The sequence below is a fragment of the Ranitomeya variabilis genome, chromosome 6, assembly GCF_051348905.1.
Source record: "Ranitomeya variabilis isolate aRanVar5 chromosome 6, aRanVar5.hap1, whole genome shotgun sequence".
Lineage (NCBI taxonomy): Eukaryota > Metazoa > Chordata > Amphibia > Anura > Dendrobatidae > Ranitomeya > Ranitomeya variabilis.
The window spans coordinates 4,968,327-4,993,043 of record NC_135237.1 but is presented as its reverse complement, the minus strand read 5'-3'; the positions used below and the strand labels follow the sequence as shown (position 1 = coordinate 4,993,043).

At 49.6% G+C, this 24,717-nt stretch overlaps 1 protein-coding gene across 1 annotated transcript in view; it reads left to right on the top strand.

Moving 5' to 3' along the window:
• LOC143781256 (uncharacterized) overlaps positions 1 to 24,717 on the top strand; it is a 177,364-nt gene that overhangs the window by 125,092 nt on the left and 27,555 nt on the right. Inside the window, exons 13-17 of the mRNA XM_077267750.1 lie at positions 3,920 to 4,113; positions 4,220 to 4,394; positions 4,474 to 4,630; positions 5,458 to 5,611; positions 5,819 to 5,930. Of these exons, the coding sequence (XP_077123865.1) occupies positions 3,920 to 4,113; positions 4,220 to 4,394; positions 4,474 to 4,630; positions 5,458 to 5,611; positions 5,819 to 5,930 (792 nt within the window). The remainder of the gene's footprint in view (positions 1 to 3,919; positions 4,114 to 4,219; positions 4,395 to 4,473; positions 4,631 to 5,457; positions 5,612 to 5,818; positions 5,931 to 24,717) is intronic.

Genomic DNA, 24,717 nt, shown 5'->3' with positions numbered 1-24,717 from the left:
GTGAGAACATTCTCCACATCTTGAAGGTCACCGCAGTTCATCGGCCGGCTCACACTAAAGTGAGCATGGTGTCAGCTGGCTTTGACCGGCGGTAACCTCTATAACGTCACCTCTCATCTCTGAAGACGCGCACCAATCTCAGCTCAGTGTGTCCTGGATTCATGGCTGAGCAGTCGTGTCATCCCACCATGCAATCCACAGATGGACTTCTTTGTGGGACAAATGGATTATTGTCAGACAGGTGAGGAATTTTTTAGTATATTCATTACTGTAATAAATGGGAAAATGAGGGTGGGGAATGTTTACTTTAATTAAAAGGACTTTATTGTTGTGGTGTATTTTTTGCAATCTTACTGTGGGGTTAGTAATGGAGATGTCTTATAGATGTCTCTCCATTACTAACCCCTGGGCTTGATGTTAGCTGACATTACACAGCTGACATCAACCCCAACCCTATTATCCCACTTGCAGCCGCACCACGGTAAGTGGGACCCTCGAGGCTAAGCACTAGATTTGAAGCATCTTATGGATGCACCATTTCTGGAGCGGCTGAGGGCTGATGTTGGTAGCCTGTGGGGAGGGGGATAAAATCCCTGCCCGTACCAGGTTATTAATATTAGCCCACAGCTCTCTGTTTAGCCTTTGCTTGTTAGAATTTTTAAGGGGACTCTAAATCATTTTTTTCTGGGGTCCCCTGTAAATTCACCAGTAAAGGCTAAGCAAACAGCTGTAAACTGTTATTAATAGCCTGGGAACTTATGGGGATATTATTAACATCAGCCGTGGGCTTTCCCTCTACTGGTTATCAAAATTAAGCAGGATCACACACCATTAGTAGTGGATAGGGGTGTCACGATGTGACTGACCCGGTATGAAATGACCCAACCGTAGGTCTGTCACAAACAGCTCAACAAACAAGTGAACACCGGGGACATAAATACAACGGTGGGCCCTGTTGGTAGGGACTGGGGGAATGGGCACCACCTGTACTGGCCTGCAGATGTGCCCTTATCTTGCTAACGTCCCTATATGGGTTCTTTCACCCCGCTGCCGACCAGGATACCTAGTCCCTCACTTGCCCTGCACCTATCCCTACGTAGGGAACTGGCAGGGGAGAGCACTGGTCCCACCACTGCAGTAATACAACACAGGGATAAGGAAAGACAGACAAGGTATAAGAAAACAACACTTAGCTTAATGCTGCACAGCTCAGCGGGAAGAAATACCAGACTCACCGAACTCAGCAGAAGAACAACTGTTCACAGCAAGCTCCTTCCCCCAGCTTGGTCGCTGCAGAATGAACTAACACCGACAGTCAGCTGATGCATCAGGTGACCTCTTAAAGGATGGTGGGAGTGGTCACCACCAACATCAGCAATGCAATAACACCAGCGGCCACCGGGGGGGGGGGGGTAACTGCATTAACCCCCGATGACCAGAAAGGAAAAAAGGTCTTAAACTGAGGAAAACCAGATCTGCCACAAATCCAAAAATGTATCGTGGCAAGGGGCTCAATCAGACATCAAGCCCTGGGGTTAGTAATGGAGAGGCTTTGTCTAATTTCTCTCTGCCATCGCTCGACTTTGTCTGATTTCTCTCTGCCATCGCTCGGCTTTGTCTGATTTCTCTCTGCCATCGCTCGGCTTTGTCTGATTTCTCTCTGCCATCGCTCGACTTTGTCTGATTTCTCTCTGCCATCGCTCGGCTTTGTCTGATTTCTCTCTGCCATCGCTCGGCTTTGTCTGATTTCTCTCTGCCATCGCTCGGCTTTGTCTGATTTCTCTCTGCCATCGCTCGACTTTGTCTGATTTCTCTCTGCCATCGCTCGGCTTTGTCTGATTTCTCTCTGCCATCGCTCGGCTTTGTCTGATTTCTCTCTGCCATCGCTCGGCTTTGTCTGATTTCTCTCTGCCATCGCTCGGCTTTGTCTGATTTCTCTCTGCCATCGCTCGGCTTTGTCTGATTTCTCTCTGCCATCGCTCGGCTTTGTCTGATTTCTCTCTGCCATCGCTCAGCTTTGTCCGATTTCTCTCTGCCATCGCTCCGGCTTTGTCTGATTTCTCCCTGTCATAGCTTGGCTTTGTCTTATTTCTCTCTGCCATCGCTCGGCTTTGTCTGATCTCTCTCTGTCATCGCTCGGCTTTGTCTGATCTCTCTCTGCCATCTCTCGGCTTTGTCTGATTTCTCTCTGCCATCGCTCAGCTTTGTCTGATTTTTCTATGCCATCGCTCAGCTTTGTCCGATTTCTCCCTGCCATCGCTCGGCTTTGTCTGATCTCTCTCTGCCATCGCTCGGTTTTGTCTGATCTCTCTCTGCCATCGTTCGGCTTTGTCTGATCTCTCTCTGCCATCACTCGGCTTTGTCTGATCTCTCTCTCTGCCATCGCTCGGCTTTGTCTGATTTCTCTCTGCCATCGCTCGGCTTTGTCTGATTTCTCTCTTCCATTGCTCGGCTTTGATATTTCTCTGCCATCGCTCGGCTTTCTACGATTTCTCCCTGCCATCGCTCGGCATTGTCTGATCTCTCTCTGCCATCGCTCGGTTTTGTCTGATCTCTCTCTGCCATCGCTCGGCTTTGTCTGATCTCTCTCTGCCATCGCTCGGCTTTGTCTGATCTCTCTCTGCCATCGCTCGGTTTTGTCTGATCTCTCTCTGCCATCGTTCGGCTTTGTCTGATCTCTCTCTGCCATCGCTCGGCTTTGTCTGATCTCTCTCTGCCATCGCTCGGCTTTGTCTGATTTCTCTCTGCCATCGCTCGGCTTTGTCTGATTTCTCTCTGCCATCGCTCGGCTTTGTCTGATTTCTCTGTGCCATCGCTCGGCTTTTTCTGTTTTCTCTCTGCCATCGCTCGGCTTTGTCTGATTTCTCTCTGCCATCGCTCGGCTTTGTCTGATTTCTCTCTGCCATCGTTCGGCTTTGTCGGATTTTTCTCTGCCATCGCTCGGCTTTGTCGGATTTCTCTCCGCCATCGCTCCGGCTTTGTCTGATCTCTCTGCCATCGCTCGGCTTTGTCTGATCTCTCTCTGCCATCGCTCGGCTTTGTCTGATCTCTCTCTGCCATCGCTAGGCTTTGTCTGATCTCTCTCTGCCATCGATCTGCTTTGTCTGATCTCTCTCTGCCATCGCTCGGCTTTGTCTGATCTCTCTCTGCCATCGCTCGGCTTTGTCTGATCTCTCTCTGCCATCGCTCTGCTTTGTCTGATCTCTCTCTGCCATCGCTTCGGCTTTGTCTGATCTCTCTCTGCCATCGCTTCGGCTTTGTCTGATCTCTCTCTGCCATCGCTCGGCTTTGTCTGATCTCTCTATGCCATCGATCTGCTTTGTCTGATCTCTCTCTGCCATCGCTCGGCTTTGTCTGATCTCTCTCTGCCATCGCTCTGCTTTGTCTGATCTCTCTCTGCCATCGCTTCGGCTTTGTCTGATCTCTCTCTGCCATCGCTCGGCTTTGTCTGATCTCTCTATGCCATCGATCTGCTTTGTCTGATCTCTCTCTGCCATCGCTCGGCTTTGTCTGATCTCTCTCTGTCATCGATCTGCTTTGTCTGATCTCTCTCTGCCATCGCTCGGCTTTGTCTGATCTCTCTCTGCCATCGCTCGGCTTTGTCTGATCTCTCTCTGCCATCGCTCTGCTTTGTCTGATCTCTCTCTGCCATCGCTTCGGCTTTGTCTGATCTCTCTCTGCGATCGCTTCGGCTTTGTCTGATCTCTCTCTGCCATCGCTCGGCTTTGTCTGATCTCTCTATGCCATCGATCTGCTTTGTCTGATCTCTCTCTGCCATCGCTCGGCTTTGTCTGATCTCTCTCTGCCATCGCTCTGCTTTGTCTGATCTCTCTCTGCCATCGATCTGCTTTGTCTGCCTTCCCCCATTCATTGCTCCGTGTTCTGATCACTTCTGGTTTTTGCTTCTGTGTCTCTGCAGGTCTGAAGCATTTGTCTCATCTTGTGCTGGATCAGAATAAAGTCAGCGATGGTGGGATGTGTGATTTCCTGCTGAACACGAGCTGCTCGCTCACCCATCTGAGCGTCAATCAGACGGCGATCACTGAGCGCACCCTCGGCGTGTTGGTGGAGCGCTGCCCAGATCTTAGGGTGCTGAGCATGAAGCACACCCAGGTGGGGCCGTGTAGGCAGCCTACAATGGTCCGCTCACGTTTGTGGGGTATACGTTTTCTATGTGTGGTCTCTGAGTTGCACACTCAACTGTCTCTTTGTCTCTTAGGTGTCGGACATCTCCTCACTGTCTGGTCTGAAGCAATTGACGACACTCCATTTGGACAGCACTCGTGTGACTGAGCAGTCGCTGCAGACGGTCTCTGCCCTCCCGGCGCTCTCCACACTCACACTATCGGGGGTGCAGTCTCTTAGCTCCAGCCGGGTGTTGGAGCTCCTGTCTGGTGAGGTCTCGGGCTCGGCTCCCTCTTGGTGGTGTGTGCACTGTTCTCCTGTCCTGAGCGGGCTTCTCTCCTGTCACAGGTCTGTCTCTCGTGCGTCTACTGCTTCCCGGGAGACACAGCCTGTCAGACGCCGGACTGTCACATCTGTCTCATCACAGCGGTCTCCTAGAGTTAGACCTCACAGATCACACCCAGATCACAGATCGCGGCGTGCAGCACATCGCACAGCTCACGAGGTGAGAGCACTGTCATCACCCGTCCGCGGCTGAAGGGTGCTGGGGGTGAGGAGGGACGGGGAACGGACCCTCATGTACACGTGTGCTCTCAGTGATGGGTGTGGTTAGTGGTGACGGACCCTCTCATGTACACGTGTGCTATCAGTGATGGGTGTGGTTAATGGTGACGGACCCTCTCATGTACACGTGTGCTCTCAGTGATGGGTGTGGTTAGTGGTGACAGACCCTCATGTACATGTGTGCTCTCAGTGATGGGTGTGGTTAGTTGTGACGGACCCTCTCATGTACACGTGTGCTATCAGTGATGGGTGTGGTTAGCGGTGACGGACCCTCTCATGTACACGTGTGCTATCAGTGATGGGTGTGGTAAGCGGTGACGGACCCTCTCATGTACACGTGTGCTATCAGTGATGGGTGTGGTTAGAGGTGACGGACCCTCTCATGTACACGTGTGCTATCAGTGATGGGTGTGGTTAGTGGTGACGGACCCTCATGTACACGTGTGCTCTCAGTGATGGGTGTGGTTAGCGGTGACGGACCCTCATGTACATGTGTGCTCTCAGTGATGGGTGTGGTTAGCGGTGACGGACCCTCTCATGTACACGTGTGCTATCAGTGATGGGTGTGGTTAGAGGTGACGGACCCTCTCATGTACACGTGTGCTATCAGTGATGGGTGTGGTTAGTGGTGACGGACCCTCATGTACACGTGTGCTCTCAGTGATGGGTGTGGTTAGTGGTGACGGACCCTCATGTACATGTGTGCTCTCAGTGATGGGTGTGGTTAGCGGTGACGGACGCTCTCGTGCACTTTTGTTGCTTTCCCAGGTTGCGTGTCCTCTCTCTGTGTAACACGTCGGTGTCGGACTCCGGACTCCTTCACCTGCGGGGGCTGAAGCTTTTGGAGCAGCTGAGTCTGGATCGGACTAAAGTGACCAGCAGAGGGGTGTCTGAGTGCATCCCCCATCTCCTGCACCTCCAGGTTCGTTCTGTCCCCCCTTTTCACTCATGTCAGTTGTGGTCTCCATGATACGGACCCCCCATTGTGTAGTAGGGAGCAGCCTGGTCCTGATGTGACACATGATGGGGGCACAGTACATTGGGGGATGGGCAGATGTGATGGGGCCGTATAGTGGAGCCCATGTCCCGCCGACGTCGCCTCACTGATCGGCGGTGTTCTCCCTCACAGGTCCTGGGATTGTCGGACACCATGGTTGGTGACAATGTCTTGAAGCTCGGAGTCCAGAAGTGCAAAAATCTCTTGAAAGTGAATCTGAGCCGCACTCGCGTCACCAACAAGGGTGAGTGTGAGAGGAGGTGGCGCTGTGGGGGAGGGGCCCTGCGCTGTCGGGGAGGGGCCCTGCGCTGTCAGGGAGGGGCCCTGCGCTGTCGGGGAGGGGCCCTGCGCTGTTGAGGAGCCCTGCGCTGTCGGGGTATGGGCCCGGCGCTGTCGGGGAAGGAGTCCTGCGCTGTCGGGGAGGGGCCCTGCGCTGTCAGGGAGGGGCCCTGCGCTGTCGGGGAGGGGCCCTGCGCTGTTGAGGAGCCCTGCGCTGTCGGGGTATGGGCCCGGCGCTGTCGGGGAAGGAGTCCTGCGCTGTCGGGGAGGGGCCCAGTGCTGTGGGGGTAGGGGCCCCGCGCTGTCGGGGTAGGGGCCCTGCGCTGTGGGGGTAGGGGCCCTGCGCTGTGGGGGTAGGGGCCCTGCGCTGTCGGAGTAGGGGCCCCGTGCTGTCGGGGTAGGGGCCCCGCGCTGTCGGGGTAGGGGCCCGGTGCTGTCGGGGAGGGGCCCTGCGCTGTCGGGGAGGGGCCCTGCGCTGTCAGGGAGGGGCCCTGCGCTGTCGGGGAGGGGCCCTGCGCTGTAGAGGAGCCCTGCGCTGTCGGGGTATGGGCCTGGCGCTGTCGGGGAAGGAGTCCTGCGCTGTCGGGGAGGGGCCCAGTGCTGTGGGGGTAGGGGCCCCGCGCTGTCGGGGTAGGGGCCCCGCGCTGTCGGGGTAGGGGCCCTGCGTTGTGGGGGTAGGGGCCCTGCGCTGTCGGAGTAGGGGCCCTGTGCTGTCGGGGTAGGGGCCCCGTGCTGTCGGGGTAGGGGCCCTGCGCTGTGGGGGTAGGGGCCCAGCGCTGTTGGGGTAGGGGCCCCGAGCTTTCGGGGTAGGGGCCCTGCGCTGTGGGGGTAGGGTGTCATGGTTCCCAATGGCAGGGGAACGTCAGGACACAAATAACGAACGAGCTCTTGGGTGATGGAATCTCGAGCTGACCGTGAGCTAAACCTACCACACAACTAATAGTGGCCGGGGGGCGTGCCTACGTTTTATCCCTAGACGTCTCTCGCCAGCCGGAGAACTAACTTACCCTAGTAGAGGAAAAAACAGACCTGGCTTACCTCTAGGGAAATTCCCCCAAAAAGGAGACAGAAGCCCCCCACATATATTGACGGTGAGTTCAGAGGAAAAGACATACGCAGTATGAAGGTAGGTTCAGCAAAGCGAGGTCCGCTTACTAGATAGTAGAAAGATACAAAAGGGAACTGCACGGTCAGCTGAAAACCCTTTTAAAATACCATCCTGAAATTACTTTAAAGCTCATGTGTCAACTCATGACACCGGAGTGGTAATTTCAGCCCACAAGAGCTTCCAGCTACAGAGAATGACTTAACTGTAAACTGGAACAAAAATGCAAACAAACTTAGGACTAAGAGTCCAACTTAGCTGATCAGTAGTCTAGGAGCAGGAACATGCAACAGAAAGGCTCTGGTTACATTGATGGCCGGCAAGGCAATGACTGAAGAGCAGGATTAAATAGGAACACCCCACTACTGATGAAAACAGGTGAACTGAGAAAGAAAACAGACCCGAGTCACCAGTACCACTAGCCACCACCAGAAGGAGCCCAAAAGCAGATTCACAACAGTACCCTCCCCTCAAGGAGGGGGCACCGAACCCTCACAAGAACCACCGGGGCGATCCGGATGAGCCCTATGAAAGGCACGAACCAAATCAGAGGCGTGAACATCAGAAGCAATTACCCAAGAATTATCTTCTTGACCATAGCCCTTCCACTTAACCAGATATTGTAGTCTCCGTCTGGAAATACGGGAGTCCAAGATTTTCTCTACAACATACTCCAATTCACCCTCAACCAGCACAGGAGCAGGAGGCTCGGTAGAAGGAACAACCGGCACCTCATACCTCCGCAACAACGACCGATGGAAGACATTATGGATAGCGAAAGATGCCGGAAGGTCTAAACGAAAGGATACAGGGTTAAGAATCTCCAAAATCCTATAAGGACCGATGAACCGAGGCTTAAACTTAGGAGAAGAAACCCTCATAGGGACAAAACGGGAAGACAACCACACCAAGTCCCCAACACGAAGACGAGGACCAACACGACGACGGCGGTTAGCAAAATGCTGAGTCTTCTCCTGGGACAACTTCAAATTGTCCACCACCTGTCCCCAAATCCGATGCAACCTATCCACCATAGTATCCACCCCCGGACAATCCGAAGACTCCACCTGACCGGAAGAAAAACGAGGGTGAAACCCCGAATTGCAAAAGAAAGGAGAAACCAAAGTGGCAGAACTAGCCCGATTATTGAGGGCAAACTCTGCCAACGGCAAAAAGGCAACCCAGTCATCCTGATCCGCAGACACAAAACACCTCAAATAAGTCTCCAAGGTCTGATTAGTTCGCTCAGTCTGGCCATTAGTCTGAGGATGGAACGCAGACGAAAAAGACAAATCAATGCCCATCCTAGCACAGAATGCCCGCCAAAATCTAGACACGAACTGGGTCCCCCTGTCAGAAACGATATTTTCCGGAATACCATGCAAGCGAACCACATTTTGAAAAAACAGAGGAACCAATTCGGATGAGGAAGGCAACTTAGGCAAGGGTACCAAATGAACCATCTTTGAAAAACGGTAACACACCACCCAGATGACAGACATTTTCTGAGAAGCAGGGAGATCAGAAATAAAATCCATAGAGATGTGAGTCCAAGGCCTCTTCGGAATAGGCAAGGATAACAACAATCCGCTAGCCCGAGAACAACAAGGCTTGGCCCGAGCACAAACATCACAAGACTGCACAAAAACTCGTACGTCTCGAGACAGGGAAGGCCACCAGAAGGACCTAGCCACCAAATCCCTAGTACCGAAGATTCCAGGATGACCTGCCAATGCAGAAGAATGAACCTCCGAGATGACTCTGCTGGTCCAATCATCAGGAACAAACAGTCTACCAGGCGGGCAACGATCAGGTCTATCCGCCTGAAACTCCTGCAAAGCCCGTCGCAGGTCTGGGGAAACAGCAGATAATATCACCCCATCCTTAAGGATACCTGTAGGTTCAGAATCACCAGGGGAATCAGGCTCAAAACTCCTAGAAAGGGCATCTGCCTTCACATTTTTAGAACCTGGTAGGTATGAGACCACAAAATTAAACCGAGAGAAAAACAACGACCAGCGCGCCTGTCTAGGATTCAGGCGCTTGGCAGACTCAAGATAAATCAGATTCTTGTGATCGGTCAATACCACCACCTGATGTCTAGCCCCCTCAAGCCAATGACGCCACTCCTCAAAAGCCCACTTCATAGCCAAAAGCTCCCGATTACCAATATCATAGTTTCGCTCGGCGGGCGAAAATTTTCGAGAAAAGAACGCACAAGGTCTCATCACGGAGCAGTCGGAACTTTTCTGCGACAAAACCGCCCCAGCTCCGATCTCGGAAGCGTCGACCTCAACCTGAAAAGGAAGAGCAACATCAGGCTGACGCAACACAGGGGCAGAAGAAAAGCGGCGCTTAAGCTCCCGAAAGGCCTCCACAGCAGCAGGGGACCAATCAGCAACATCAGCACCCTTTTTAGTCAAATCAGTCAAAGGTTTAGCAACATCTGAAAAACCAGTTATAAATCGACGATAAAAATTAGCAAAGCCCAAGAATTTCTGAAGGCTCTTAAGAGAAGTAGGTTGCGTCCAATCACAAATAGCCCGAACCTTGACAGGATCCATCTCAATGGAAGAAGGGGAAAAAATGTACCCCAAAAAAGAAATCTTTTGAACCCCAAAAATACACTTAGAACCCTTCACACACAAGGAATTAGCCCGCAAAACCTGAAAAACCCTCCTGACTTGTTGGACATGAGAGTCCCAGTCATCCGAAAAAATCAAAATATCATCCAGATACACAATCATAAATTTATCCAAATATTCACGGAAAATGTTATGCATAAAGGACTGAAAGACTGAAGGGGCATTTGAAAGACCAAAAGGCATTACTAAATACTCAAAATGGCCCTCGGGCGTATTAAATGCGGTTTTCCACTCATCCCCCTGCTTAATTCGCACCAAATTATACGCCCCACGAAGATCAATCTTAGAGAACCACTTAGCCCCCTTTATTCGAGCAAACAAATCAGTCAGCAGTGGCAAAGGATACTGATATTTGACTGTAATTTTATTCAAGAGTCGATAATCAATACACGGCCTCAAAGAGCCATCTTTTTTAGACACAAAGAAAAAACCGGCTCCTAAGGGAGATGAAGAAGGACGAATATGTCCCTTTTCCAGAGACTCCTTAATATACTCTCGCATAGCAACGTGTTCAGGTACGGATAAATTAAACAAACGACCCTTTGGAAATTTACTGCCTGGAATCAGATCTATGGTACAATCGCAATCTCTGTGAGGAGGGAGTGAACCAAGCTTAGGCTCCTCAAAAACATCACGATAATCAGACAAAAATGCCGGAATCTCAGAGGGAATAGATGATGAAATGGAAACCAAAGGTACGTCCCCATGAGCCCCCTGACATCCCCAGCTTAACACAGACATTGCTTTCCAGTCAAGGACTGGGTTATGAGATTGTAACCATGGCAATCCGAGCACCAAAACATCATGTAGATTGTACAACACAAGGAAGCGAATCACCTCCTGATGGTCTGGAGTCATACGCATAGTCACTTGTGTCCAGTATTGTGGTTTATTACTAGCCAATGGCGTAGAATCAATACCTTTCAGAGGTATAGGGACTTCCAGAGGGTCTAGATTAAACCCACAGCGCCTGGCAAAGGACCAATCCATAAGACTCAAAGCGGCGCCAGAGTCGACATAGGCGTCCGCGGTAATTGACGATAATGAACAAATCAAGGTCACAGATAGAATAAACTTAGACTGTAAAGTGCCAATTGAAACAGACTTATCAACCTTCTTTGTGCGTCTAGAGCATGCTGATATAACATGAGTTGAATCACCACAATAGAAGCACAACCCATTTTTTCGCCTAAAATTCTGCCGTTCGCTTCTGGACAGAATTCTATCACATTGCATAATCTCTGGCGCCTTCTCAGAAGACACCGCCAAATGGTGCACAGGTTTACGCTCCCGCAAACGCCGATCAATCTGAATAGCCATTGTCATGGACTCATTCAGACCTGTAGGCGCAGGGAACCCCACCATAACATCCTTAATGGCATCAGAGAGACCCTCTCTGAAATTCGCCGCCAAAGCGCACTCATTCCACTGAGTAAGCACAGACCATTTACGAAATTTTTGGCAGTATATTTCAGCTTCATCTTGCCCTTGAGATAGGGCCATCAAGGCTTTTTCAGCCTGAATCTCTAAATTAGGTTCCTCATAAAGCAACCCCAAAGCCAGAAAAAAATGCATCCACATTGAGCAACGCAGGATCCCCTGGTGCCAATGCAAATGCCCAATCTTGAGGGTCACCTCGCAGCAAGGAAATTACAATCTTAACCTGCTGTGCGGGATCTCCAGCGGAGCGAGGTCTCAGAGAAAGAAATAATTTACAATTATATTTGAAATTCAGAAAACGAGATCTATCTCCGGAGAAAAACTCTGGTATAGGAATTCTAGGTTCAGATATAGGAGCATGTATAACAAAATCCTGTAAATTTTGAACTTTTGTGGCAAGATTATTCAAACCTGTAGCCAAACTCTGAGGATCCATTTTAAGCAGGTGAGATCAGAGCCATTCAAGGGTTAGAAGGAGAGGGAGACAAAGACTGCAATTAGAGCTGAAATGCAACTGATTCAACTATAGAGCAAACACAGAGGGAAAAAAAAAAAAAAATTTGCAGACTTCTTTTTCTCTCCTTTCTTCTGCCAACAGTTTTAACACGTGGCCGGCCATACTGTCATGGTTCCCAATGGCAGGGGAACGTCAGGACACATAAATAACGAACGAGCTCTTGGGTGATGGAATCTCGAGCTGACCGTGAGCTAAACCTACCACACAACTAATAGTGGCCGGGGGGCGTGCCTACGTTTTATCCCTAGACGTCTCTCGCCAGCCGGAGAACTAACTTACCCTAGTAGAGGAAAAAACAGACCTGGCTTACCTCTAGGGAAATTCCCCCGAAAAGGAGACAGAAGCCCCCCACATATATTGACGGTGAGTTCAGAGGAAAAGACATACGCAGTATGAAGGTAGGTTCAGCAAAGCGAGGTCCGCTTACTAGATAGTAGAAAGATACAAAAGGGAACTGCACGGTCAGCTGAAAACCCTTTTAAAATACCATCCTGAAATTACTTTAAAACTCATGTGTCAACTCATGACACCGGAGTGGTAATTTCAGCCCACAAGAGCTTCCAGCTACAGAGAATGACTTAACTGTAAACTGGAACAAAAATGCAAACAAACTTAGGACTAAGAGTCCAACTTAGCTGATCAGTAGTCTAGGAGCAGGTACATGCAACAGAAAGGCTCTGGTTACATTGATGGCCGGCAAGGCAATGACTGAAGAGCAGGATTAAATAGGAACACCCCACTACTGATGAAAACAGGTGAACTGAGAAAGAAAACACACCCGAGTCACCAGTACCAATAGCCACCACCAGAAGGAGCCCAAAAGCAGATTCACAACAGTAGGGGCCCTGCGCCGTGGGGGTAGGGGCCCCGCGCTGTGGGGTGTAGGGGCCCCGCGAAGTCGGGGAGGGTGTTATGACCCCAATGGCGAGGGTCTCAGAGGAACGTGGAAGTCTGCAGAATACAAAAATCCAGCTCATAGGGCAGTGGTAACTGGGTTGACCATATATCTACTCCTAACGCCAACACTAGAAGTAGCCGGGGATCATTCCTACGTTGATTCTAGATGACACGCGCCAGCCGGAGAATCTAGCTACCCCTAGTAGAGGAAAACAAAGACCTTTCTTGCCTCCAGAGAAGGGGACCCCAAAGCTGGATAGAAGCCCCCCACAAATAATGACGGTGAGGTAAGAGGAAATGACAAACACAGAAATGAATCAGGTTTAGCACAGAGAGGCCCGCTTACTGATAGCAGAATAAAGAAAGGTAACTTATATGGTCAACAAAAACCCTATCAAAATCCACACTGGAAATTCAAGAACCCCCGAACCGTCTAACAGTCCGGGGGGAGAACACCAGCCCCCTAGAGCTTCCAGCAAAGGTCAGGATATAGATTTGGAACAAGCTGGACAAAAATACAAAACCAAAACAAATAGCAAAAAGCAAAAGGCAGACTTAGCTGATATAACTGGAACCAGGATCAGTAGACAAGAGCACAGCAGACTAGCTCTGATAACTACGTTGCCAGGCATTGAACTGAAGGTCCAGGGAGCTTATATAGCAACACCCCTAACTAACGACCCAGGTGCGGATAAAAGGAATGACAGAAAAACCAGAGTCAAAAAACTAGTAACCACTAGAGGGAGCAAAAAGCAAATTCACAACAGTACCCCCCCCTTAGTGAGGGGTCACCGAACCCTCACCACGACCACCAGGGCGATCAGGATGAGCGGCATGAAAGGCACGAACTAAATCGGCCGCATGAACATCAGAGGCGACCACCCAGGAATTATCCTCCTGACCATAGCCCTTCCACTTGACCAGGTACTGAAGCCTCCGCCTGGAGAGGCGAGAATCCAAGATCTTCTCCACCACGTACTCCAACTCGCCCTCAACCAACACCGGAGCAGGAGGCTCAGCAGAAGGAACTACAGGCACAATGTACCGCCGCAACAAGGACCTATGAAATACATTGTGAATAGCAAACGACACAGGAAGATCCAGACGAAAAGATACAGGATTAAGGATTTCCAATATCTTGTAAGGCCCAATAAAACGAGGTTTAAATTTGGGAGAGGAGACCTTCATAGGAACAAAGCGGGAAGAAAGCCATACCAAATCCCCAACGCGTAGTCGGGGACCCACACCGCGGCGGCGGTTGGCAAAGCGCTGAGCCTTCTCCTGTGACAACTTCAAGTTGTCCACCACATGATTCCAGATCTGCTGCAACCTATCCACCACAGAATCCACCCCAGGACAGTCAGAAGGCTCCACATGACCCGAAGAAAAGCGAGGATGGAAACCAGAGTTGCAGAAAAAAGGCGAAACCAAGGTGGCGGAACTAGCCCGATTATTAAGGGCAAACTCAGCCAACGGCAAGAATGTCACCCAATCGTCCTGATCAGCAGAGACAAAACACCTCAAATAAGCCTCCAAAGTCTGATTGGTTCGCTCCGTCTGTCCATTAGTCTGAGGATGGAAAGCAGACGAAAACGACAAATCAATGCCCATCCTACTACAAAAGGATCGCCAGAACCTGGAAACGAACTGGGATCCTCTGTCTGACACAATATTCTCAGGGATGCCGTGCAAACGAACCACGTTCTGGAAAAACACAGGAACCAGATCGGAAGAGGAAGGCAGCTTAGGCAAAGGAACCAAATGGACCATCTTGGAGAAGCGATCACATATCACCCAGATAACGGACATGCCCTGAGATAGCGGAAGATCAGAAATGAAATCCATGGAGATATGTGTCCAAGGTCTCTTCGGGACAGGCAAGGGCAAGAGCAAACCGCTGGCACGAGAACAGCAAGGCTTAGCTCGAGCACAAGTCCCACAGGACTGCACAAATGACCGCACATCCCTTGACAAGGAAGGCCACCAAAAGGACCTGGCCACCAGATCTCTGGTGCCAAAAATTCCTGGGTGACCTGCCAACACCGAGGAATGAACCTCGGAAATGACTCTGCTGGTCCACTTATCCGGGACAAACAGTCTGTCAGGTGGACAAGACTCAGGCCTATCAGCCTGAAATCTCTGCAACACACGTCGCAGATCCGGAGAAATAGCTGACAAGATAACTCCATCTTTAAGAATACCAACAGGATCAGCGACTCCAGGAGCATCAGGCACAAAGCTCCTAGAAAGAGCATCGGCCTTCACATTCTTTGAACCTGGTAAATACGAGACAACAAAATCAAAGCGGGAGAAAAACAATGACCAGCGGGCCTGTCTCGGATTAAGGCGTTTAGCAGACTCGAGATACATCAGATTTTTGTGATCAGTCAAGACCACCACACGATGCTTAGCACCCTCGAGCCAATGACGCCACTCCTCAAATGCCCATTTCATGGCCAACAACTCCCGATTGCCCACATCATAATTTCGCTCGGCAGGCGAAAACTTCCTAGAGAAAAAGGCACAAGGTTTCATAACAGAGCAACCAGGGCCTCTCTGCGACAAAACGGCCCCTGCCCCAATCTCCGAAGCATCCACCTCAACCTGAAAGGGAAGTGAGACGTCAGGCTGGCACAAAACAGGCGCCGAAGTAAACCGGCGTTTCAACTCCTGGAAAGCCTCCACGGCAGCAGGAGCCCAGTTAGCTACATCGGAGCCCTTCTTGGTCATATCCGTCAAAGGTTTCACAATGCTAGAAAAATTAGCAATAAAACGACGGTAGAAGTTAGCGAAGCCCAAGAACTTCTGAAGACTCTTAACTGACGAGGGCTGAGTCCAATCAAGAATAGCTCGGACCTTGACTGGGTCCATCTCCACAGCAGAAGGGGAAAAAATGAACCCCAAAAAGGGAACCTTCTGTACACCAAAGAGACACTTTGAGCCCTTGACAAACAAAGAATTTTCACGCAAAATTTTAAAGACCAACCTGACCTGCTCCACATGCGAATCCCAATTATCAGAAAAAAACAAAATATCATCCAGATAAACAATCAAAAATTTATCCAGATACTTCCGGAAAATGTCATGCATAAAGGACTGAAAAACTGAAGGCGCATTGGAGAGCCCAAAAGGCATCACCAAGTACTCAAAATGACCTTCGGGCGTATTGAATGCGGTTTTCCATTCATCACCTTGCTTAATGCGCACAAGGTTGTACGCACCACGAAGGTCTATCTTGGTGAACCACTTGGCACCCTTAATCCGGGCAAACAAGTCAGACAACAGCGGTAAAGGATACTGAAATTTGACAGTGATCTTATTTAAAAGCCGATAATCAATACAAGGTCTCAAAGATCCGTCCTTTTTTGCCACAAAAAAGAATCCCGCACCAAGAGGGGAAGAAGACGGACGAATATGTCCTTTCTCCAGAGACTCCTTGATATATGAACGCATAGCGGTATGTTCAGGTACCGACAGATTAAACAGTCTTCCCTTAGGAAACTTACTGCCTGGGATCAAATCTATAGCACAGTCACAGTCCCTATGAGGAGGCAGTGCACTGGACTCAGACTCACTGAAGACATCCTGATAATCAGACAAATACTCCGGAACTTCCGAAGGCGTAGAAGAAGCAATAGACACAGGCAGGGAATCCCCATGAATACCACGACAGCCCCAACTTGAGACTGACATAGCCTTCCAGTCCAGGACTGGATTATGGGTCTGTAACCATGGCAGCCCTAAAACAACCAAATCATGCATTTTATGTAAAACCAGGAAACGTATCACCTCGCGGTGTTCAGGAGTCATGCACATGGTAACCTGTGTCCAATACTGCGGTTTATTTGCTGCCAATGGTGTAGCATCAATACCCCTAAGAGGAATAGGATTTTCTAATGGTTCAAGAGTAAAACCACAGCGCTTAGCAAATGAGAGATCCATGAGACTCAGGGCAGCACCTGAATCTACAAACGCCATGACAGGATAAGACGACAGTGAGCAAATCAAAGTTACAGACAGAATAAATTTAGGTTGCAAATTACCAACGGTGACAGGACTAACAACCTTAGCTATACGTTTAGAGCATGCTGAGATAACATGTGTAGAATCACCACAGTAGTAGCACAAGCCATTCCGGCGTCTATGAATTTTCCGCTCATTTCTAGTCAGGATTCTATCACATTGCATTAAATCAGGTGTCTGTTCAGACAACACCATGAGGGAATTTGCGGTTTTTCTATCACATTGCACCGAATTAGGTGTCTGTTCAGACAACACCATGAGGGAATTTGCGGTTTTGCGCTCCCGCAACCGCCGGTCAATTTGAATAGCCAGTGCCATAGTATCATTCAGACCTGTGGGAATGGGAAAACCCACCATAACATTCTTAATGGCTTCAGAAAGGCCATTTCTAAAATTAGCGGCCAGTGCACACTCGTTCCAATGTGTCAGCACGGACCATTTCCGAAATTTTTGGCAGTACACTTCAGCCTCGTCCTGCCCCTGAGACATAGACAGCAAGGCCTTTTCTGCCTGAATCTCAAGATTGGGTTCCTCATAAAGTAAACCGAGCGCCAGAAAAAACGCATCAAGATCAGCCAATGCCGGATCTCCTGGCGCCAGCGAAAAAGCCCAATCCTGAGGGTCGCCCCGTAAGAACGAAATAACAATTTTTACTTGCTGAGCAGAATCTCCAGATGAACAGGGTCTCAGGGACAAAAACAATTTACAATTATTCACGAAATTCCTAAACTTAAACCTGTCTCCGGAAAACAGTTCAGGAATCGGTATTTTAGGTTCTGACCTAGGATTTCTGATAACATAGTCTTGTATGCCCTGCACACGAGTAGCCAGCTGGTCCACACTTGTAATCAAGGTCTGGACATTCATGTCTGCAGCAAGCATAGCCACTCTGAGGTAAAGGGGAAGAAGAAAAAAAAAAAAAAAAACTCAGAATCTTCTTTCTTATAATCCCTCTTCTGCAATGCATTAAACATTTAATACTGGCCTGGCAAACTGTTATGACCCCAATGGCGAGGGTCTCAGAGGAACGTGGAAGTCTGCAGAATACAAAAATCCAGCTCATAGGGCAGTGGTAACTGGGTTGACCATATATCTACTCCTAACGCCAACACTAGAAGTAGCCGGGGATCATTCCTACGTAGATTCTAGATGACACGCGCCAGCCGGAGAATCTAGCTACCCCTAGTAGAGGAAAACAAAGACCTTTCTTGCCTCCAGAGAAGGGGACCCCAAAGCTGGATAGAAGCCCCCCACAAATAATGACGGTGAGGTAAGAGGAAATGACAAACACAGAAATGAACCAGGTTTAGCACAGAGAGGCCCGCTTACTGATAGCAGAATAAAGAAAGGTAACTTATATGGTCAACAAAAACCCTATCAAAATCCACACTGGAAATTCAAGAACCCCCGAACCGTACAACAGTCCGGGGGGAGAACACCAGCCCCCTAGAGCTTCCAGCAAAGGTCAGGATATATATTTGGAACAAGCTGGACAAAAATACAAAACCAAAACAAAATAGCAAAAAGCAAAAAGCGGACTTAGCTGATATAACTGGAACCAGGATCAGTAGACAAGAGCACAGCAGACTAGCTCTGATAACTACGTTGCCAGGCATTGAACTGAAGGTCCAGGGAGCTTAAATAGCAACACCCTTAACTAACGACCCAGGTGCGGATAAAAGGAATGACAGAAAAACCAGAGTCAAAAAACTAGTAACCACTAGAGGGAGCAAAAAGCAAATTCACAACAGGAGGGGCCCTGCGCTGTCGGAGTAGGGGCCCCGCGCTGTGGGGGTAGGGGCCCCGCGCTGTGGTGTAGGGGCCCTGCGCTGTGGGGGTAGGGACCCTGCGCTGTGGGGGTAGGGGCCCCGCGCTGTGGTGTAGGGGCCCTGCGCTGTGGGGGTAGGTGCCCCGCGCTTTCGGGGTAGGGGCCCTGCGCTGTGGGGGTAGGGGCCCCGCGCTGTGGGGGTAGGGGCCCCGCGCTGTCGTGGTAGGGGCCCCGCGCTGTGGGGGTAGGGGCCCTGCGCTGTGGGGGTATTGGCCCTGCGCTGTGGTGTAGGGGCCCCGCGCTGTGGTGTAGGGGCCCTGCGCTGTGGTGTAGGGGCCCCGCGCTGTCGGGGGAGGGGCCCCGCGCTGTCGGGGCTCCTCAGTGTAGACCAAGCTTCAGCCTTATGTCTGGTATACGTTCTCCAGATATCAGCACTTGCAGGATAAGGGTCACGTCTGCTCTGTGTTAGGGATTTACCAAGGATATAAAAAGTCTGCACGCCCCTGTTAAATGCCAGGTTATTTTCATATAAATAAATCCTGCCAAGAAACATTTCAGAACTTTCCCCATCTTCAATGTCGCCCATAATCTGTACAAATCCACTGAGAAGCAAACTGAAATAATTTTAAGAAGAAAATTAAGTGATTGCATAAGTATGAACACCCTCCTATAATTGGGGATTTGGTTGTTTTCAGAATCAGACGATCACATTTACAGTGATTCTGAGTAAACCCAGAAAAAGTGTCGCTGCTCACGGAGTATTTTCCTGACATTTTCTGGTCTATAAACAGCTGACAACACAGCAAAGGATCTCATTGTAGAAATTGGTCAGTGAGGAGAAGAAACAAAAACGTTTCCAGGCATTAGATCAATCATGGACACTGAAGACATCACAAGAAGGGGCAAAAATAAGGCACCACAGTGACATTACTAAGAGCTGGCATCCCTCAGAAACTGATGAAAAGTCAAGAACGTTGGTGCTGGAGGCTGCAAGAGGCCAACAGCAACATCAGAGGAGCTGCAGGAATTTCAGGCCAGTCCGGGTTGTGGTCAGCATATGTCCGGCCTGTGTGGTTGGGGGTCAAGATGGAGCTTTTTTTGCAAACATCCTAGCTCTGTTATTTTTTGCCAAAACCGCAATCATGTCGGCCAAAAGCCTGTGGGGAACATGTTCTGTCTCATGAGATCTGGGGTGAAGCTTTTGGCCATAATTCCAAAAAGTGCAAATTAACACCACGCATCACTAGAAGATCCCCATCCCACAGTGAGGCATGGTGGGGGCAGCTTTGTACTGTGGGAATGTTTTTCAGCCAGAGACCCCCAAATAACCAGAAGAAGATGGAAGTTCTGGATGGTTATAACCACACAATGAAAAGCCTCCTAAAATATAACTTTCATTAATACGGTTAAAAATAGTGATATAATTACATAACACGTGATAGGGTCACCACGGGTCACAATAATATGGAGATCTAATCATAGGGCATAAGTAGCAGTCTGTCACGATTCCTCTGCTCAGAGTGTCTGGGAGTCGGTGACGGACAGCTCTGTCATCCTATCCTGTGCTTAGTGGTCAGTGCTTTGATTGACAGCTCGGTGGACCTATCTGAGACTGGTGGGTGCAGAGATTTCCACAGGTGCTCCCTGGTCTTGATAATTTCCCTGCTATTTAGGTGAGCTGTCTGGCCCAGATCACTGCCAGTCAAAGCTTGGTCTAAGCTTGTGACTTCTGATGTGTGGTCGCCTGATCCCTGTCCTGTAAGTTCTGATCTTCTGCTGCTGACCTTTGGACTGTGTTCAGACTACCCGCTTGTTATTGCCCCTTTGCATCTGATCTTCTGCTGCTGACCTTTGGACTGTGTTCTGACTACCCGCTCATTATTGCCTCTTTGCATCTGATATTCTGCTTCTGACCTTGGGACTGTGTTCTGACTACCCGCTCGTTATTGCCCCCTTGTATCTGTTATTCTGCTTCTGACCTTTGGACTGTGTTCAGACTACCCGCTCGTTATTGCTCCTTTGTATCTGTTATTCTGCTTCTGACCTTGGGACTGTGTTCAGACTACCCGCACGTTATTGCCCCTTTGTATCTGTTATACTGCTGCTGACCTTTGGACCGTTTTCTGACTACCCGCTCGTTATTGCCCCTTTGCATCTGATCTTCTGCTGCTGACCGTTGGACCATGTTCAGACTACTCATTTGTTATTGCCCCTTTGCATCTGATATTCTGCTGCTGACCTTTGGACTGTGTTCTGACTACCCGCTCGTTATTGCCCCTTTGCATCTGATATTCTGCTTCTGACCTTTGGACCGTGTTCTGACTACCCGCTCGTTATTGCCCCTTTGTATCTGTTATTCTGCTGCTGACCTTTGGACCGTTTTCTGACTACCCGCTCGTTATTGCCCCTTTGCATCTGATATTCTGCTTCTGACCTTGGGACTGTGTTCAGACTACTCGCTCGTTATTGCCCCTTTGTATCTGTTATTCTGCTTCTGACCTTGGGACTGTGTTCAGACTACCCGCTCGTTATTGCCCCTTTGTATCTGTTATACTGCTGCTGACCTTTGGACCGTTTTCTGACTACCCGCTCGTTATTGCCCCTTTGCATCTGATCTTCTGCTGATGACCTTTGGACTGTGTTCTGACTACCCGCTCGTTATTGCCCCTTTGTATCTGTTATTCTGCTGCTGACCTTTGGACCATGTTCAGACTACTCGTTTGTTATTGCCCCTTTGCATCTGATCTTCTGCTGCTGACCTTTGGACCGTGTTGAGACTACTCGTTTGTTATTGCCTTTTTGCATCTGATCTTCTGCTGCTGACATTTGGTCTGTGTTCAGACTACCCGCTCGTTATTGCCCCTTTGCATCTGTTATTCTGCTGCTGACCTTTGGACCGTGTTCAGACTACCCGCTCGTTATTACCCCTTTGCATCTGATCGTCTGCTGCTGACCTTTGGACCGTGTTGAGACTACTCGTTTGTTATTGCCTTTTTGCATCTGATCTTTCTGCTGCTGACTTTTGGACTGTGTTCAGCCTACCCGCTCGTTATTGCCTCTTTGCATCTGATCTTCTGCTGATGACCTTTGGACTGTGTTCAGACTACCCACTCGTTATTGCCCCTTTGTATCTGTTATTCTGCTGCTGACCTTTGGACCGTGTTCAGACTACTCGTTTGTTATTGCCCCTTTGCATCTAATATTCTGCTGCTGACCTTTGGACTGTGTTCTGGCTACCCGCTCGTTATTGCCTCTTTGCATCTGATATTCTGCTGCTGACCTTTGGACTGTGTTCTGACTACCCGCTCGTTATTGCCTCTTTGCATCTGATATTCTGCTGCTGACCTTTGGACTGTGTTCTGACTACCCGCTCGTTATTGCCCCTTTGTATCTGCTATTCTGCTTCTGACCTTTGGACCGTGTTCAGACTACCCGCTCGTTATTGCCTCTTTGCATCTGATCTTCTGCTGCTGACCTTTGGACTGTGTTCTGACTACCCGCTCGTTATTGCCCCTTTGCATCTGATCTTCTGCTGCTGACCTTTGGACTGTGTTCTGACTACCCGCTCTTATTGCCCCTTTGCATCTGATATTCTGCTTCTGACCTTGGGACTGTGTTCAGACTACCCGCTCGTTATTGCCCCTTTGCATCTGATATTCTGCTGCGGACTTTTGGATCATGTTCAGACTACCCGCTCGTTATTACCCCTTTGCATCTGATCTTCTGCTGATGACCTTTGGACTGTGTTCAGACTACCCGCTCGTTATTGCCCCTTTGCATCTGATCTTCTGCTGATGACCTTTGGACTGTGTTCTGACTACCCGCTCGTTATTGCCCCTTTGCATCTGATCTTCTGCTGCTGACCTTTGGACCGTGTTCAGACTACCCGCTCGTTATTGCCCCTTTGCATCTGATCTTCTGCTGCTGACCTTTGGACCGTGTTCAGACTACTCGTTTGTTATTGCCCTTTTGCATCTGCTCTTCTGCTGCTGACCTCTGGACTGTGTTCTGACTACCCGCTCGTTATTGCCCCTTTGCATCTGATCGTCTGCTGCTGACCTTTGGACCGTGTTGAGACTATTCGTTTGTAATTGCCCCTTTGCATCTGATCTTCTGCTGCTGACATTTGGACTGTGTTCAGACTACCCGCTGGTTATTGCCTCTTTGCATCTGATCTCCTGCTGATGACCTTTGGACTGTGTTCTGACTACCCGCTCGTTATTACCCCTTTGCATCTGATCTTCTGCCGATGACCTTTGGACTGTGTTCTGACTACCCGCTCGTTATTGCCCCTTTGCATCTGATCTTCTGCTGCTGACCTTTGGACCGTGTTCAGACTACCCGCTCGTTATTGCCCCTTTGCATCTGATCTTCTGCTGCTGACCTTTGGACCGTGTTCTGACTACCCGCTCTTATTGCCCCTTTGCATCTGATATTCTGCTTCTGACCTTGGGACTGTGTTCAGATTACCCGCTCGTTATTGCCCCTTTGCATCTGATCTTCTGCTGCTGACCTTTGGACCGTGTTGAGACTACTCGTTTGTTATTGCCCCTTTGCATCTGATCTTCTGCTGCTGACATTTGGACTGTGTTCAGACTACCCACTCGTTATTACCCCTTTGCATCTGATCTTCTGCTGATGACCTTTGTACTGTGTTCAGACTACCCGCTCGTTATTGCCCCTTTGCATCTGATCTTCTGCTGATGACCTTTGGACTGTGTTCAGACTACCCGCTCGTTATTGCCTCTTTGCATCTGATATTCTGCTTCTGACCTTGGGACTGTGTTCAGATTACCCGCTCTTTATTACCCCTTTGCATCTGATCGTCTGCTGCTGACCTTTGGACCGTGTTGAGACTACTCGTTTGTTATTGCCCCTTTGCATCTGATCTTCTGCTGCTGACATTTGGACTGTGTTCAGACTACCCGCTCGTTATTACCCCTTTGCATCTGATCTTCTGCTGATGACCTTTGGACTGTGTTCAGACTACCCGCTCGTTATTGCCCCTTTGCATCTGATCTTCTGCTGATGACCTTTGGACTGTGTTCAGACTACCCGCTCGTTATTGCCCCTTTGCATCTGATCTTCTGCTGCTGACATTTGGACTGTGTTCAGACTACCCGCTCGTTATTGCCTCTTTGCATCTGATCTTCTGCTGATGACCTTTGGACTGTGTTCTGACTACCCGCTCGTTATTACCCCTTTGCATCTGATCTTCTGCCGATGACCTTTGGACTGTGTTCTGACTACCCGCTCGTTATTGCCCCTTTGCATCTGATCTTCTGCTGCTGACCTTTGGACCGTGTTCAGACTACCCGCTCGTTATTGCCCCTTTGCATCTGATCTTCTGCTGCTGACCTTTGGACCGTGTTCTGACTACCCGCTCTTATTGCCCCTTTGCATCTGATCTTCTGCTGATGACCTTTGGACTGTGTTCAGATTACCCGCTCGTTATTGCCCCTTTGCATCTGATCTTCTGCTGCTGACCTTGGGACTGTGTTCTGACTATCCGCTCGTTATTGCCCCTTTGCATCTGATATTCTGCTTCTGACCTTGGGACTGTGTTCTGACTACCCGCTCGTTATTACCTCTTTGCATCTGATCTTCTGCTGCTGACCTTTGGACCGTGTTGAGACTACTCGTTTGTTATTGCCCCTTTGCATCTGATCTTCTGCTGCTGACATTTGGACTGTGTTCAGACTACCCGCTCGTTATTGCCCCTTTGCATCTGATCTTCTGCTGCTGACCTTTGGACCGTGTTGAGACTACTCGTTTGTTATTGCCCCTTTGCATCTGATCTTCTGCTGCTCACATTTGGACTGTGTTCAGACTACCCACTCGTTATTACCCCTTTGCATCTGATCTTCTGCTGATGACCTTTGGACTGTGTTCAGACTACCCGCTCGTTATTGCCCCTTTGCATCTGATCTTCTGCTGATGACCTTTGGACCGTGTTCAGACTACCCGCTCGTTATTGCCCCTTTGCATCTGATATTCTGCTTCTGACCTTGGGACTGTGTTCTGACTACCCGCTCGTTATTACCTCTTTGCATCTGATCTTCTGCTGCTGACCTTTGAACCGTGTCCAGACTACCCGCTCTTATTGCCCCTTTGCATCTGATATTCTGCTTCTGACCTTGGGACTGTGTTCTGACTACCCGCTCGTTATTACCTCTTTGCATCTGATCTTCTGCTGCTGACCTTTGGACCGTGTTGAGACTACTTGTTTGTTATTGCCCCTTTGCATCTGATCTTCTGCTGCTGACATTTGGACTGTGTTCAGACTACCCGCTCGTTATTACCCCTTTGCATCTGATCTTCTGCTGCTGACCTTTGGACCGTGTTGAGACTACTCGT